This window comes from Symphalangus syndactylus, chromosome 9 (genome assembly GCF_028878055.3).
Source record: "Symphalangus syndactylus isolate Jambi chromosome 9, NHGRI_mSymSyn1-v2.1_pri, whole genome shotgun sequence".
NCBI lineage: Eukaryota > Metazoa > Chordata > Mammalia > Primates > Hylobatidae > Symphalangus > Symphalangus syndactylus.
The window spans coordinates 137,650,575-137,667,493 of NC_072431.2; the positions used below are offsets into that span (position 1 = coordinate 137,650,575).

A 16,919-nucleotide genomic window follows, 5' to 3' on the forward strand; every position below is an offset into this window, starting at 1 on the left:
AATATAGAAAATATAGAAATAGAAGCAGGCAAAGATGATTGTTTTCTTTGAACTGATACCAATCATCTCAGTAAGAGAAACTAATATGGGTATACTGTTTCATGGAGGGCTCCAATCCTACTGCAGTTAGCAAATCCGACAAACCAACCGAGAAGGGAAACTTCTCCTGAACACTCAGACTACTGGAAATTAACACACGAGTTGACATTAGGGAGACAAAGAAGTTTCTCAGGAGGACTGTACTCTGTGTGGCTCTAATTTCCTTCAAGAGTCACAGCAGTATACGGCATTGGCAAATCCTCATATATAAAAGCAAGGATCCTGGAGTTCTCCTTAGATCATTCTAGAAAAGGAAGCTTTCACCAACCCAGCAGTGTTGAAGGAAAACTCTCCCGTTTTGACCCTATCATCACATCACCAGTTTCTTAAGAAACAATTAGCCAGGCACAGTGGCTCATGCCTGTAATCTCAGCACTTTGGGAGTCCGAGACGGGCAGATCACAAGGTCAGGAGATCGAGACCATCCTGGCTAACACAGTGAAACCTTGTATCTACTAAAAACACAGTAAATTAGCCGGGCATGGTGGCGGGTGCCTGTGGTCCCAGCTACGTGGGAGGTTGAGGCAGGAGAGTAGCATGAAACAGGTGGGGGGAGCAGAGTTTGCAGTGAGCTGAGATCGTGCCACTGCACTCCAGCCTGGGCAATAGTGTGAGACTCTGTCTCCAAAAAAAAAAAAAGTGCCCATCTTTGTGCTATTTTTTTTTGAGAACTTTAAAAAAGATATTGAGAGAAATGTTACAATCAAACACAAAGTGTGAGCCTTCAAAAGATCCTGGCTAAAACCAAACAAATACAAGATAATGTTAGGACAATTGGGAAAATGTGACTATGGCTTGTTTCTTAGATATCAGGGAACTATTGTTAAAATTCCTTTTGGTATGATATAGGACTGTGGTTGGCTACGAGATACCCTTATTCTTAGATTTGTGCTGAAATACTAGGTGCGAAGTATTGTAATGACTGCAACTTATTTTCCAGTGGTTTGGTAAAATAAAACGGGGCGGGGATGAAATATTAATCATTGTTGATTATCAGGTGGAGGGTATATAGGTGTTCATTGAACCAGTCTTTCGATGGAATATTTTTGAAATCTTTCAAAATCAAGAGACATAAATAGCAATATAGATTTTCCAACTAAGAAACAGAACTTAAGGCTGAGCAGGGACTTCATATGGCTTGGCCCATGGCAGCATCTCTTCTGCTGTTTAATAAAGTCATGGGTGCAACAGGCTCCCCTGGTGACATAGCTGGACCACTTCTCTCTCAACCTCTCTCTTTTTTTCCCTATCGAGTGTTCAGTAGCAAGAGCCTGCCCAGCCCTCTGCAGAAAACTGCCACTTCAGGCACAAGGATTTCAATCCTCTAGAATTCAAAGAAAGAGGCTGCATCTGTCAAGCTAAATTATCTCTTTATTAGGAAAGCACCAACACCACATTCTTCGAAATTACTGGAATTTTATTTGCCTCAGGCTTATGACTTGCAACCAAAGACATTGTGCAAAGAAAGCAAAGATTAAGTACACTTTAGGGAGAAGGAGACGATACACATTGGTAACATAGGAGATCAGGGTGACGAAAGAAGCCATCCAATACACTATATAGATTGCAATATTCAATAGCGCTTTCAACAAAACTTTTTTTAAAATCAAGAGCAAAAAAATTAAGCAATGTTTACAGTAGACATAAATCTTATACAATTCAAAAAGCTTTTGTTCAGATCATAGAGCATAAAATGGAAAAATGTATATGCAGGTGAAATCTAACTAACTAACTACTGTACATTTATCACCTATTAAAGTTGCTTATATGTACCACAGTGTAAAAAAACAATACCGAACAAATAAAAACCTCGAAAATTGCCTGATGAAAAATAAAATAACCAGTGGCTTTTAATGGCTTCTCCTGGTTATCAGTGCTACAAAAGACAAAAATCTTCTCATCTGAACAGGTGATAAAACCAGGCACAATCAAACCGTTACCAAATTAGACCCACCCATAGAAATATACTATCCACCCACATATTTTCCATCAAAAGCTTTTTGTTTGTTTCAATCTGAATCTTTGAGGCCCATTTGGTCACAATATGTTACAAATATTTGTGTATGTATGTGTGTGTTTTTTACACCATGACATCATATGTTTGTCTGGCACTATCCTAAAGCTAGTTTATAGACGATGATGATATAGAAACAACCCAGTGCCTATATGACAAATGAACTCACTGGGTAGAAATGAGACAGGGGAGGAAGGAATTCAGTTCCACCAAGGAAAAAGGTCCATATTGATCACTCATCATCCGTCCCACTTCCTTCTGACTGTTCCTAAAAGTAAAAGTAAGATAAAATGAAGTATCATCACATGCAAGAAAAAGAAGATATAACAACAAATCATCAAGAGGCCAGTAGGAAAAAATGACGCTTTGGAAACAACCTGCCCAATCTCTTTCCGTGGGAGGACAGAAACACATTAAAGAGGCATCGACAGTCTCTAAGCTGAGAAGTTTTTCTTACTGAAAACCCCGAAGCAAAGCCCACCCTCTAAGCTAGTGTTTGTGCCCTTTCACTTTGGCTTGAAAGGTTTATGGCTAATATTTTCTCTTTTTCAGCCCTAGGTTTTAGAAAATTCATGTGAGAAAAAAAAATACCCTGCATTTGACATCTCATAAAGAAAATACAGTATTTTAAATGTATTTGAAAATGCTTGCATCAAGGGTTAAAGCTGGGGTGAGATCATAATTCTGAAATTTTACCAAAATGGTAATGTGTTGAAGGAAAATCAAACTAGGAAAAGCGAAATCTATCTTTCCAGAAAGAAAATACTGTGGGTGCCAGGAGGCCATCCCCTGGAAAGTGAATGGATGCAATGAAGGATATTTCAGAAGGCAAGGTATCAGGAGCTTCTGCCCACTCTTCTACCTTGCTGTCCAGTCAGGCATAGCACACTAGACTGAGTTATGCTACTTGGATCCGAATTCCACCTCTGCTACGTGATCTGTAGCAAAACACACATAACCTAACCATTTCCATAACATGTTTTTTGAGAGTGACATCTATCTCATGATGCTGACAACAGTATTTAACATGCTACCACACAGGGAGGTACCTATTACAAGGCCTGGCTGAATAGATGCTCATTGAATTTTTCAAATAAATATTAAAAATAACACCCCTAGGTACTTAAAAAGTCCTTTTGAGTTTTTTAAGTAGCACCTCGAGCCAATAACTCTGACGTCATCACAGTTTTTCTCATTCTTCCATCTAATCTACTGCTATGTACCAGGCACCATGCTGGGTGTGATGGATGTAAAATATTAACTGGCTATGGGGAAAACCATATTTATAAGAAAGCATGTGGGAAGATTAAAAAGGGGGAAAGGGGAGCTTGATTTAGTAGTTTTTCATTTTTGAAGACTATTAAAAAAGCAATAAACAAAGTCCCCAATTCTTTGTTCTAAATCATACAGCTCCGTTCACATCCATCAATAATGAAATCTCACTAAATCCTGACATGTCCACTCCGGGGTAATAAAGTGAAAAGGCTGAAGGGGCATGGAAATGCAAGAGGCCAGCAGAGGAGAGGGCGTCTCCGCCTTCAGTCCCAGTCTGCTACACTTACACGTTCATCCTGCTCCTCATCGCTGTCAAAATCGCTCACTACAGGTTTGGCTTTTCCTCGATTTGGCCTTTTCTTGCCTTTTCCTTTGTCCCGGCCTTTCTCATCTTTTTTATTGAGCTTAATTTTCACCTTGACTGATTTTGCTAAAAGCAAAGCAAATGAAATAGACACCAATGAGTAATCACAAGGAGATTTTTGTATAGGCAATAAGACTATCACCAACCCAAAGACAACACCAACATCCCAGCGTGCCCAGCACATTCCCGGTTTATGCCTGTTCTGTGTGGTTCTGTCTAGTTAGCGACCCCTTTCACTTGCCAACCTGTATCCATTTGGAAGATAAATGACATAGTCACGCTAAACAGGCAACAAGAGGGACCAAGGTCTCACGGAGGACGGTGGGGCTGGGTCCTTTACCTGTCTCCCACTGGCTGACCAAGGATAATGAGGGGAAGTGTTTCCTATTTTGTGGAGGTGTTGGGCAATCATTTAATAGAACTTTTACATTAAAAATATAAATAAATGTAAAGAGTTTAAAGGCCAATAATTTTACTATTTAGATAACTCCATTGAGTTAAAAAGAAAATTGAAATAGTTCAATAATATTTTTAACATAAAGGTACAAAATGGAAAGTAAAAAGAAAACACTTTTGAATGCTTCCTTTCCCCCATTCGTAGTCTCTATAACTCTCTTTCTGGTAATTATTTCCAGGAAAAAAAATGTTTGTGTCCATATCTGCAAGTACATCCATTTCTGTGTGTGTGTGTGTGTGTGTGTGTGTGTGTATAATTCTACATATTCTATAAAAGTCTCTCTATAGAATATAAAGAATTCAAGTATGTATATATACACACATACATACTTGAATTCTTTATATAGTTATCCCAAAGGGATCCTTACACATGTCCATATTCTACACTTGGCTGTTTACTCACATATGTGGGATATTTATAGGTAAAGCCTCATACATACCTGCCTAATTCTTTTAAATACCTGAAACTTTTCTATCGTATGGTATACTATAATTTATTGAATCAGTCTCATATGACGAGGGCTGAAGTTTCCTGCTTTTTTTGCCAGTATAAACAAAGCTGCTGTGAACCTATTTCAATGTATCTTGGCAGAATTTGAGGGAGGTATGGTGAACATGTCCATATGGTCAACTTCTAACAGTGCTCTGTCAGATTAGCCTTTAGAAAGACTGCACCCATTTCCACCTTCACAGGACTATTCTGGGGATACCAATGGAAACACCTGGAAGAGTTCAAGGTACAATATCACAAATATAGGTACATATCCCAAGGAACAAAGACAATCTGCTCCATGGTAGCTATTTGGGATAGGTATCCATAGAATACCATTTTTGGTATGTGATGATGAAGGCACTGAAAATGTGGGTGTCTCATTCAAGCCAGCTTTGCTAGACTACCATGTTTGGTGGGTCTTAAGGCATCTAGAAATAGATGTTGTCATAGAGGGAATCCTAGCTCCAGAAGGAATCTTAGAGATGAGATGAGGATGTTTCAGACTTCTTTTGTGAAGTAGTGGGACCCACAAAATATTTCCAAAACTAAAATCTCCCACAGAAACATAAGCTAACAGAAGAGATGAGAGCTGTGCTGTTTTGAACTCAAGTGTGGTGGTAGCATTTGCCTTTCCTCCATCCCAAATGGGCCAAAGGCTGGCAAATCCTAGCACACAAAATAGTACTCCTAGCCAAGGCTTCTATCTGTTATACCCACTGTCTGCTGCTTAACAAGCTATGAGGTGGGGCCCTTTGCTTTGGGTGGAGTAACTTAGGACAAGAAGAAGAGACTGGAGATGAAAAGGCCTACCTACTAATGAAAATGGAAAGATGTGGGACGTCTAAAGAAATAGATGCCAGAAGCCAGTCATGATGGGCATTTCTAAACAGTGTAGAAAGACAAAGTGAAATATGTCCATTTATACAGGTGTGGGCTCTCCCTGACACAGGAGTATGGGAAATGAATGGGCAGAAGACAGGCAATAGGGGTAAGAAAATGTATCCTTGAGAGCATAATCTAAATGTGCCTTAGAGTGTGGCGCACTCTGATGCTGTCAGGCATGTGTCAGTGGATATGTCTCTCCAAAAAATCCACCTGACAGACTACGGACAAGCAGGCTAATAAACTGGACCACTAGGGAAGCCCTATAAACAGCTTCCTAAGGTTTTATGATACAACCATATGCACCTATGAAAAGTCCCAGCTACCAAGTGTGGTGGGCAGAATATCGTCTCCTCATAAGATGTCCATATCCTAATTCCAGAACCTCTGAATATGTTATATTACATGGCAAAAGGGATTATAGATTGTTAATTGTCTGACCTTGAGATGGGGAAATTGTAGTGGATTATCTAGGTGGGCCCGATCTAATCATCTGCATCCTTAAAAGTGGAAGAGGAAGAGGCAAAAGAGATTCATGGAGACACAACATGAGAAGGACTGTACCTGTCATTGCTGGCTTTAAAGTTGGAGCAAGGGGTAGCGGGGGGGAGGCAATGGGCCAAAGAACACTGTTGGGAACAGCCTTCCACGGGCAGCCAGCAAGAAAGTGGGAACTTTGTTTCTACAAACACAACAAATTGAACTCTGCTAAGAAGCAGGATGAACAGGGAAATGGGATTCCCATCTAGAGCATCCAAAAAGGAACGCAGGCTGCTGACACATTGATCTTAGTCCAAGGAGACTCAGGATGAATCTGTGACCCATAAGAGGTAATAAGTTTGTGTTGTATTAAAGTCACTAAATTTGTGGTAATTTGTTGTTATAGCAGCAATAGAAAATTAATATACCAAGCCTTGAGAAATTAAACTAAATTGATAGATGGTATAGGACAGCACTCTTTGAAAACAGATTATAGCTAAAACAGATGATGCAGATGTATTCAAATGCTAGAACGAAGGAATAACTACATGAATTTGGGAAAGTTTAGAAAGTTTAAATTCATAACAAAAGGCAGAATCACTAACTAGAATATAGAGAATAGAAAATGATGTTGGGAAAGAGTCACTTATATATGTTGAGGGCAAGAATGGAAACTCCATTCTCTGTGGCAATGTGTGTGCATCACATACATTTTACATCTTTTCAATAATCTATGGGTAAAATGCTCAGGACAGCATTATTGGGAAACAGCCTGATTAACAGAGTATAATTAACACGTTTTAGTACATTCACATTCATTAATGAATGTTAATATATATTACACATATTAATATATGTTGCTGTAGGAAAACCCTCACTGCCATGGCAAGTGTTCATAATAAGTACAAAAATCATTAAAATATATTTTCCAAGTCATCTATATTAATGTGTAATTAGAAACCTAACAATTTTTTAAAAGCATGTCTATACTTTTAATATATTTTAACAGGTAAAAAACGTGTAATTCTGTATCTCTACATACAGGTAATATTTTGAGACGTTACCTTTTTTTTCTATACATAAATTTGTTTATAAAAACATAGCATACTGTTTTGTGGCCATGATTTTTGTACTTATTATGAATATATTGATCAGGCTGGTCTCAAACTCGTGACTTCAAGTGATCCAGCCGCCTCAGCTTCCCAAAGTCCTAGGATTGCAGCCGTGAGCCACCAGGCTCAGCTTATACCATAAAACATAGCAGACCATAACTACTAGGTTTTATTACTTTGAGAGGTATAGGGTGAAGACACACATAGGAAAGAAGAAATTTTTTGAGATGGAGTCTCGCTCTGTCGCCCAGGCTGGAGTGCAGTGGCGCAATCTCGGCTCACTGCAAGCTCTGCCTCCCGGGTTCACGCCATTCTCCTGCCTCAGCCTCTCCGAGTAGCTGGGACTATAGGCGCCCGCCACCACGCCCGGCTAATTTTTTGTATTTTTAGTAGAGACAGGGTTTCACCGTGGTCTCGATCTCCTGACCTCGTGATCCGCCCACCTCGGCCTCCCAAAGTGCTGGGATTACAAGCGTGAGCCACCGCACCTGGCCAGAAATTTTATGTTTTAAAATATTTATTATATTTTAATTTTTTTTTTTAGATAGGGTTTTTTTCTGTTGCCCAGGCTGGAGGGCAGTGATGTGATCATAGCTCACTGCAGCCTTGAACACCTAGACTAAGCAATCCTCCTGCCTCAGCTTCCTGAGTAGCTGGGACTATAGACACGTGCCACCACACTTGGCTATTTCTTTTTACAAAAATTTTTGTAGAGATAGGGTCTTACTATGTTATCCAGGCTGGTCTTGAACTCCTAGCCTCAAGCTATCCTTCTGCCTCAACCTCCCAGAGTGCTTGGATTATAGTTGTGAGCCAACATGCCCCATTAAGAAGAAATTTTCAACTTCTGACAGCACCCTTAACCTTTGGAATATTCGGGTTATCTGTCAGGGCTGGATCTAGGGTAAAACAATGGAGGCACTCACCTTGGGTGTAAAATTTAAGGGGGCACCAAAACCCAGTCACCAACTAATATCCTAAAAGGTAATATTTTAAAAACCCAAATTAATGCCCCCCAAAGCCAGGATAAACAAAATATCAACATTTTAAACAAAGACAGCACCCTGTCTTCACCCCTCTCTCTTCCCCTGGCAAAAAAAAAAAAAAAAAAAAAAATTCTATGCAAAATTCACAGTTCCAACTCAGTTTGACAATTATTTTCTAAAGCTGTGATTCTCAAAGTGTGGTCCTTGGCCCAACATCATCAGTTCCGCCTGGGAATTGGCCAGAAATATGGATTCTCAGGCCCTACAACAGGCTACTGGATCAAACACTGGCATATTATTCAAGCCCTCCGGGTTTGAGAACCACTGTGGTAAAGAACAGAAGATAGGTGGCATTAACAGCAGTGTTGTAGAAAACGTGGAGTAGGCTAATATTCAAAGGCCACATTCAGCAAGTGTTTGCAGGTCCGGTGTGGTGGCTTGTGCCTGTAATCCCAGCACTCTGGGAGGCCGAGTAGGTGGATCATGTGAGGCCAGGAGTTCGAGACCAGTCTTGCCAACATGGTGACACCCCATCTCTACTAAAAATATAAAAATTAGCCGGGCATGGTAGCACATGCCTGTAATTCTAGCTACTTGGGAGGCTGAGGCAGGTGAATCACTTGAACCTGGGTGGCAGAGGTTGCAGTGAGCTAAGATCATGCCACTGCACTCCAGCCTGGGTGACAAAGTGAGACCCTGTCTCAGAAAAATAAATAAATAAAAGAAATAAAACAGTGTTTGCTATGCGCCTGGCCTATGCTAAACATTTTACATGCTTGGAGGTCATTTTTGTGACCTCAGTTTTACAGATGAGAAAACTGAGAATGAGCAGGGATAAGTACATAAGTACATGGCCCCCGGTTGCCCAGCAAGGACGAAGTGGACTAAGGGCTCCAATCCAGATCTGCCCCCCTCTAGACTCTCTTCTGTGAACATGTGTGGAGACGGCTCTGCAGGTGAGGAGGGGCAAAGATGTAGAGGACCCCAATGTCTGGGCTTACCCTCAGACTCTGACTCTTCTTCATCTTCCTCTTCCTCCTCTTCATTGCTTTCATCCTCACTCTCTTCCTCTTTGGCAATTTTCTGCCGGGCACTCTTAAACACTGACTGTAAGACGATGGAGTCTTCATAGATCTAAATGGTCAAAGGGGCATCTGTTAAAACTGCAAGCTGAGGGCCTAAGATTTACCATGGCAGTGAACTCTTCCTTATGCAACACACCAGCTTAATTTACATTAATTTTAGTAGAAATGTCACCATTAGCTTTTATGCCCACCTGAAAACCCAACAGCAAAACGCCAAGGCCAAATACAGACATACACATTCATACAGAAAGTCCAAATGCAGTTGAAATTATTTCAAAGTGCATAGATGCTTGGAGGAGAATAGTAGATAAAATATCCTCATATTGGACAACAAAAATGGTATTTTTAAAAACCACATTTCTTATTTGAATTGTTCTACCAAATGCTGTAGTAAGACTGTGGTAAAGCAATCTTCTTTAAAATGCAGTGCCCCTAGCAAGTGGGGGCTATTCTTTATTAGTGAGTTTATCAGTAGCAGCTAATACTTATCCAATCAACACTTTATTTTTAATGGATACACATGTCTGAGCATGGCCCTGGGTAGGTGCTGAAATAAGTTCAAAAATGGTCCTTTTCCTCAAAAAATTGAAAATAGAACTACTATATGATCCAGCAGCTCCACTTCTGGGTATATAAAGAATCACAAGAGGCGTGTTGAAAAGACATTGGCACACCCATGTTCGTAGCAGCATTATTCACAAAAGCCAAGAGGTGGAAGCAACCCAAGGGTCCGTCGATGAATGAGTAGATAAGCAAGTGTGGTCTATACGTTTAATGGAGTATTATTCAGTCTTAAAAAGGAAGGAAATCCTGTAACATGGATTAAACTGGAGGATATTATGCTAAGTGCATAAGCCAGTCACAAAAAGACAAGTACTCTATGATTCTACTTATATGAAGTATCTAAAATAGGCAAATTCATAGAAACAAAGTGCCATGGTGGTTGCCAGGAGCTGAGGGAAGGAGGAGATGAGAGTTATTAATAGGCACACAGTTTCAGAGTTGCAAGATAAAAAAGTTCTAAAGATCTGTTGCCCATCAATGTGAATATACTTACCACTACTGAACTGTATACTGAAAAATTATGATAAATTTTGTTATGTCTTTTTATCACAATGTTTTAAAAATTTAAAGGAAAATAAAACAACCCCTGCTCTTTAGGAACATACTCCTTTTATTGTAAAGAAGACCTACTCGTTCGAAAAAGTGACTGGGCAAACTGCGGTATGCACCAAATGAACAATATAGGCAGTGAGTATGAGTATGGCAGAACAAAGGACCTGCGAGAGAGACACAGGATGGGACCATCAGGGCAGAATTTGCCAGAGACATCAGAATTGAGCTGGATCTTAAAGGTGCGAAGAATTCCTTCAGCGGTGAGAAATGAGAGGAGCTTTTTAGAAAAGGAAAACAAATGAGAAAGATGAGGAGGCAAGAATAAAAGAGATGCATCTGGGATTGTATTGATGTCAATTTTCTGCTTAAGATATTGTCCTGGGCCAGGTGTGGTACTCACGCCTGTAATCCTAGCACTTTAGGAAGCTGAGGTGGGTAGATCACGAGGTCAGGAGTTCGAGACCAGCCTGGCCAACATGGTGAAACCCCGTCTCTACTAAAAAAAAAAATAAAAAATTAGCCTAGCATGGTGGTGCACGCCTTAATTCCAGCTACTTGGGAGGCTGAGGCAGGAAATCACTTGAACCCAGGAGGCAGAGGTTGCAGCGAGCCAAGATGGCACCATTACATTCCAGCCTGGGCAACAGAGTGAGACTCTATCCTATGTTTGGCAAGATGTTTCCATCTTGAGAAGTAAAAGGTACACAGAATCTCTCTGTATTATATCTTACAACTGCATGTGAGTCTAGAATGATCTTAAAGAGTAAAAGAAATGTAACTGGGGAAGCAGGTGATCATGGTATCAGTCTGAATGGACTATGGGCTGTTTAGGTTGAGGAGCAGCAGATGAAGCTAAAGACTTAACTTTAGACTTCAGAAAGCGGTCTACAGAGATGAAATTCATTCTAGACAGTGCAGGGGAACCTCAAAGCTTGGGAAGAGAGGCAGTAAATGAACAGGATAGGAAGGTGGCTAGAGAAAGACAAACTAGTGTCCAGATGGCCTGGGGGAGAAACCAGTCAAGAGGCCACTTAACACCTCATTTCAGTTGTGAGACAGTGAGAGTGAAAACAGATAGGCAGGTTGTAGAAAAAAGGACTGGATGTATATCATAATAAAGCCATACTGACGTAAAGAATCCAAATATCTATCCAGAGACTAAAATAAACTGTCATTCACAAAACCTTCTTTGTTGATTCTTCTACTTTCTATGTCATGGCTTCAAGCTTAACTTTTTCCTTGGAGAGTGTCTTGAGTAACAGAAGGCTTCCTTTCAAGACCTCCTGTTTTGGTCAAGATACTACTATTATTAAGTTGGAAATGTTTAAGTCTGTTCAAGGCACATTCTGAAGATTTCTATATTCTCCTGTTTGATGACTGAAATTGATGTGCAGGCACAAGGGTATGATCAGGAAACAGGCTTAAGGAATTTAAAGGTGGTTTGACACTGCATTGGTTGAGGGGTACGTCTTGGTCTTTTTCTTTCTTCTTCATGGGTCTGAAGGCATCAGACCAGAAATACGGACAGGAAAAAATTCCTACATACGGTGACAGTAATTGAGGTGTAATTAAAATGAAAGTGCCCTCCGTTTGGTTATTTTAATGAATTCAGTTCATTTATATACTCTTTGACTATGGAGAAGGGGAGTAAAGAGAATTGCACCTGGGCTAATAAAAAGGATTAAAAAGCAATTAGAGGCAGTGTTTATTTTTTTCCTATAGTTTGTCTGGTCTGAAATTCTAGTAGTTTTAGCTCCTGATGCAAGAGTACAATCAGAAAAATAAAGGTAAATATAATCAATCTCCAAAAAAAGCAAAAATGGTACTGCCAATCTTTCAGCATTACTTTCAATGATTTACTTGAATCCCTCCTCTAATTAGAATATAAGCTTTGAGGCCCAGCACAGTGGTGCACACCTGTAATCCCAGCAGTTTGGGAGGCCGAGCTGGGCAGATCACCTGAGGTCAGGAGTTCAAGACCAGCCTGGCCAACATGGTGAAACCCCAGTCTCTACTAAAAATACAAAAATTTGCCTGGCATGGTGGCACATGCCTGTAATCCCAGCTACTCAGGAGGCTAAGGCAGGAGAATCCCTTGAACCAGGGAGGTGGAAGTTGCAGTGAGCCAAGATCACGCCACTGCACTCCAGGCTGGGTGAGACTCCATCTCGCACAAAAGAATATATGCTTTGAGGCCGGGTGCAGTGGCTCACGCCCGTAATCCCAACACTTTCAGAGGCCAAGGCAGGCGGATCACCTGAGGTCCGGAGTTTGGGACCAGCCTGGCCAACCTGGTGAAACTCCATCTGTACTAAAAATACAAAAATCAGCCAGGCATGGTGGTGGGTGCCTGTAATCCCAGGTACTTGGGAGGCTGAGAGCAGAAGAATGGCTTGAACCTGGGAGGCGGAGGTTGCCGTGAGCTGAGAAGGCACCACTGCACTCCAGCCTGGGAGACAGAGTGAAATTCTGCCTCAAAAAAGTGGGGGAAAAAAAAAAAGAATACAGGCTTTGAAGAGAAGTGTGAGTAGGCGCTAGCACAGCTGTGGTACAAAGCCTCTATTTTCTTACACAGGTAGCAAGGAACATAGGTTTTTAGTTATTTTTCTTCTGCCAGTAGCAATGATTCAAAAGGTAGAAAATGAAATATTTTACTTAAAAAGAACAATGGGCACATTTACAGTTAAGAACTTTTAGACAACTTATGACAGACCTGGGATCCCTCCAAGTTGAATGTCTGAGCGTTGTGACAGAGAAGCATGACATCCTTCTCCAGGTCGCCCAGGCTCCGGTACTTATGATTACGAATCCTTTCCTAATGGAAATTTTGGAGAAAATGGAGAAAAAAAGAGGAAGAGGAAAATTCAGCGATCACTACTTAGTTAACAAAGCCTGATTTTCCCTTTGTCTTCACAGCATAAAGCCCTGCCAGGGATGTGGGACTGCACAACCCCAGGGGGCGCCATTCACCAAGTCCACCCTCCCACTCCCACTGTCATTCCTTTTGCCAAGGAGGAGAATATGATGAGAAATAAGAAGAGCAATAATGTGGGTCGGGGGAGCAGGAAGCCTGAAAGCTCTTCAATAAAATGCAATATAACATGAGCTCTCAACATGATTAAGTAACACTCACGGAAAAGCACAAGGACATCCAGGACATCCCAACCTTTTCTGTGGCGAGCCCTGGGTGGGCATTGGTGGCGGTCAGCTCCAACTACAACCATTTCAATGAATTTACACTGCTCCTTTATTTACTTGAAGAATAAAGTTGGTAAACAAAATATCTACCTTTATTTTTTTGAAATCCACTGGCTTCCTAATTAATTCATAGTATTCTGGTAATTCTTTCCTTGAAGGTAACTGAATGAAGACTTCACTGAGCTGTCGCCCTGAACTGTAGGATGGATGAAACAAACAAAAACAAGCCACATTAAACACTACTGAGGAAAGGTTTTATTTTTATTTCAGAAAATGTCAACAAAGTAAATTATATTCCATGCATATAGATACGGAGCTTTTTAAGTCAGGAAAAATCCCACAACTCTACTGGAGATTAATGTCCCTTGTGCTAATTTCAAAATCACAATAAAATACAATTTGGTCCCCACTTCTATCACACATACGATATGGGAAATACACTATACATTTCCCTTTCAGAGCAAATATATTTATTTTGATAGAAATATTTAAAATATCCTTGTTAGCTAAAAATTTCATTTTTAAATGAATTGGTAGATATGTATGTATGGATATACACACATATATAAATATATATATTTAAACATTTTATTTCCATACTCCTTTGTTTTCAAATTCACATTGTATTTAGAAAGTAACTCAAAATAATATGTTAGAATATACTCTGGAAACTCAAGTGAAAAGCCTTCGTACGTACCTAGTGGCTGACCATCTTGCTGGTCTTATTCCTTTTAGGGTATTTTACATACTGTAAGCCACACATACCTTTATTATTGTTTGCCAGAGGCACCCCTTCATCTTGCCTAACTGCCCTTCTGTGTGTGTGGAGCAATTTGGGGGAAAGAAGAACATGTTACACAAATTTAAGTGTGGCTGCTTCATGTTTCTGGGATTAGTGCTGTACCCTCCCCCAAATTCATGGTAGGTTTATTTGAAAGCAGGTTTAATAGCAACAAATGCTTAGCATTTTTGTAATTTTCAAACACAGGCTACAAAACAATATGAGCTTTTAACATCACTTACTGTTGGACGCAGACATGGTTAAAGGCACAAAGAAATTCACAATTTAGGTTCAAGATGCTAATATCTGATTTGGTCTGCTCAGATCAGTAACAGCTTGTGGTGTGTGATACAGTCATTTTTCACAAAAATCTCACTCCCCTTAGGATGCCATCTCTACTTCCTTTGTGAAGCCAGAAATATCAAAAAATAATCATAAATCGCTGCCATAAAAATTTCAGAAGGTGATTCTAGGAGCTTGTGAGAATACTAGAAGGCAGTGGCAAAACATGAGTGACAATATGCTGTTTTAATCCACAGTCCCAGTTGTATAATTAAAAAGTAATCATAATGACAGTTATCATAAAAAAAGGCATGCGCAGTAACTCAAACGGTTGCTTAGCAACCAGTGGAAAAAATGCTGAAGTGCAAAGGGGCCTGCATAAATTAACCGAAAATCCTCTGTCAAAGAGATGGGCTAGTTTTTCTGCTACACTGGGTCACTGTTTTTATTTTTTTTAATGCACATATGGGACTCATAAATACAAAAATCAGGGGTGAACACAAGAGGTTTAAGACTGCATTTTACTCAGGAATTGGATTTTTGGATCACTGTAGCAAGAACCAAGGTGTTCTCTCACCCTCTCAACCACCCCTACCCCTCACATCTCTTCCAGGTTGAGAAATGCATTCATACTTCCCTAACTTATGCCACATAGTATATGACAAGAACTATTTTATTTACCATCACCTTCAACACAGGGTCACAACTTCTGGTCTGTTCTTTTTCTACCATTCTGAGATTTATACACCCAAACATTTTATCATCTGTTTGAAAAGGTGCCTATGAAATGCAACGAGAGTAATTTGTAGAGAGCAACTTGTTTAAAATTAGCATTTTTTATAACCTAGCAGCAACCCAAAAGTCAGACCTCTTTGTAATCGTGGATTTAACACCTGACCCTCCCTCAATGACATCTTCATGGTGTCATCTACTACATTGCCAACAGATGGTGTCATTTTTCTATTGACGGATTACAGGCACATCTCTGTACACTTGTGATGGACATACCCTTAATTTCAACTGTGCTACTGGTGAAATAAGAAATAAGCAGTTTGTGACCACTAGTGCAACAAGGCTCTAAGGGGTAAGGCTAAAACAATCTAGGTATGACATCTCTGTCTTCAGGAAGACCCTAAAAATTGTAAACCCCATAAGGAGACAAGTCCAGAGTTCTCTATGCTCATAAAGAAGAGAGCTGAATGCTCTGAGACTTGGGGCCAATACTGTAAAACGAGAAATAAACACATTTATTCTGTTTAAAAAATAAAGGCTCACTGGACTTAATACACCTATCCCACTTTCTTTTTTCCTCTCCTACGAATAAAAGACAAAGGCAAAAGGAGGACCTGGAAGTTATCTATGGAAGACTTCTTGGGACTATGCTGTTTCCATCATCATTGAAATATCTCAGAGAGTCTGGCTTCCAAGGCCCTCCAGGATATGTCCTCATTCTCTAAAAACCCAACTGGTACCACCAACACACTTCTCTTCTAGTCAGGAGAGTCTCTACTGTGTACCCCCAACTTTCATGAGCAATCCCCTCTTTATGACCCATTCCAGGTCTATAGGCCTGACCTACCTCTCACTCCATAGCTGGAAGGTTCTCTGTGGTTTTTTCTCCTCTCCAAGTATTTCCTTATCCATCCAGGACCAAGAACCCACTGCCCATAAAAATGGAGGAAATTCTCCGAAATATCAACTACACTTACTCTCAGTCCCCTTATTGCTCAGAACCTTTCTTCCATGTGTGTTATTGTTTCTTTCCTCCCCACAGGGTGGGGATCTCTTACAGACATCAAACTCATCCCCCTCCCTCCCACAGCAAGGGCTTGGATGACCAGCTTCTGCAGACAAAGCCAGGAGGTCCTGGGAAGTACCTAGCTTCCACATCACCTGTAGAATGTATTGGGGTGGCACGAACACTTGCTAGAGTAATTTACTTTTTTCCTAAATTACAGGTTAAAAAAAAGTAAACAAAGAAGGAAGTGAAGCAGCCTGATAGTTTTGAATTCTTGTCATTTCTTTCTCTAATTTGAGCTGAGCGAGGGCTTTTTTTAATACACCTTTTCAAATGTGGTAGTTTTCTATGCACCACCCTGCCCCTGGCCAGAAAGTTGCTTTTTTCCTTTTCAAGTACAGAACAATAGTCTAATTGTACCATGGTGTTTACAGAAGGTGTTCTGTTTCTGTTGAAATGCTTACCCTATCCCAAGGTGTTTTCCATTATGTCATTTTACACAATTTAAGGCCTAAATATAAATTGCTACTTCGAAAGTGCACTACTTTCCAGACAAAA

The 16,919-nt window shown here is 40.3% G+C and overlaps 1 protein-coding gene across 8 annotated transcripts in view; it reads right to left on the reverse strand.

Moving 5' to 3' along the window:
* Nucleotides 1-1,495: 1,495 nt before the first annotated feature.
* The window catches only part of SMARCA2 (SWI/SNF related, matrix associated, actin dependent regulator of chromatin, subfamily a, member 2), a 180,299-nt gene continuing 164,875 nt past the window's right edge, over nt 1,496-16,919 (reverse strand). For all 8 annotated transcript variants that reach the window (XM_055294356.2, XM_055294355.2, XM_055294354.2 and 5 more), the window contains 5 exons: nt 13,651-13,756; nt 13,076-13,177; nt 9,163-9,295; nt 3,676-3,818; nt 1,496-2,381 (listed from right to left, as the gene is read on the reverse strand). In XM_055294356.2, coding sequence (XP_055150331.1) covers nt 2,346-2,381; nt 3,676-3,818; nt 9,163-9,295; nt 13,076-13,177; nt 13,651-13,756 — 520 coding nt within the window. In that variant the 3' untranslated portion in view covers nt 1,496-2,345. The remainder of the gene's footprint in view (nt 2,382-3,675; nt 3,819-9,162; nt 9,296-13,075; nt 13,178-13,650; nt 13,757-16,919) is intronic.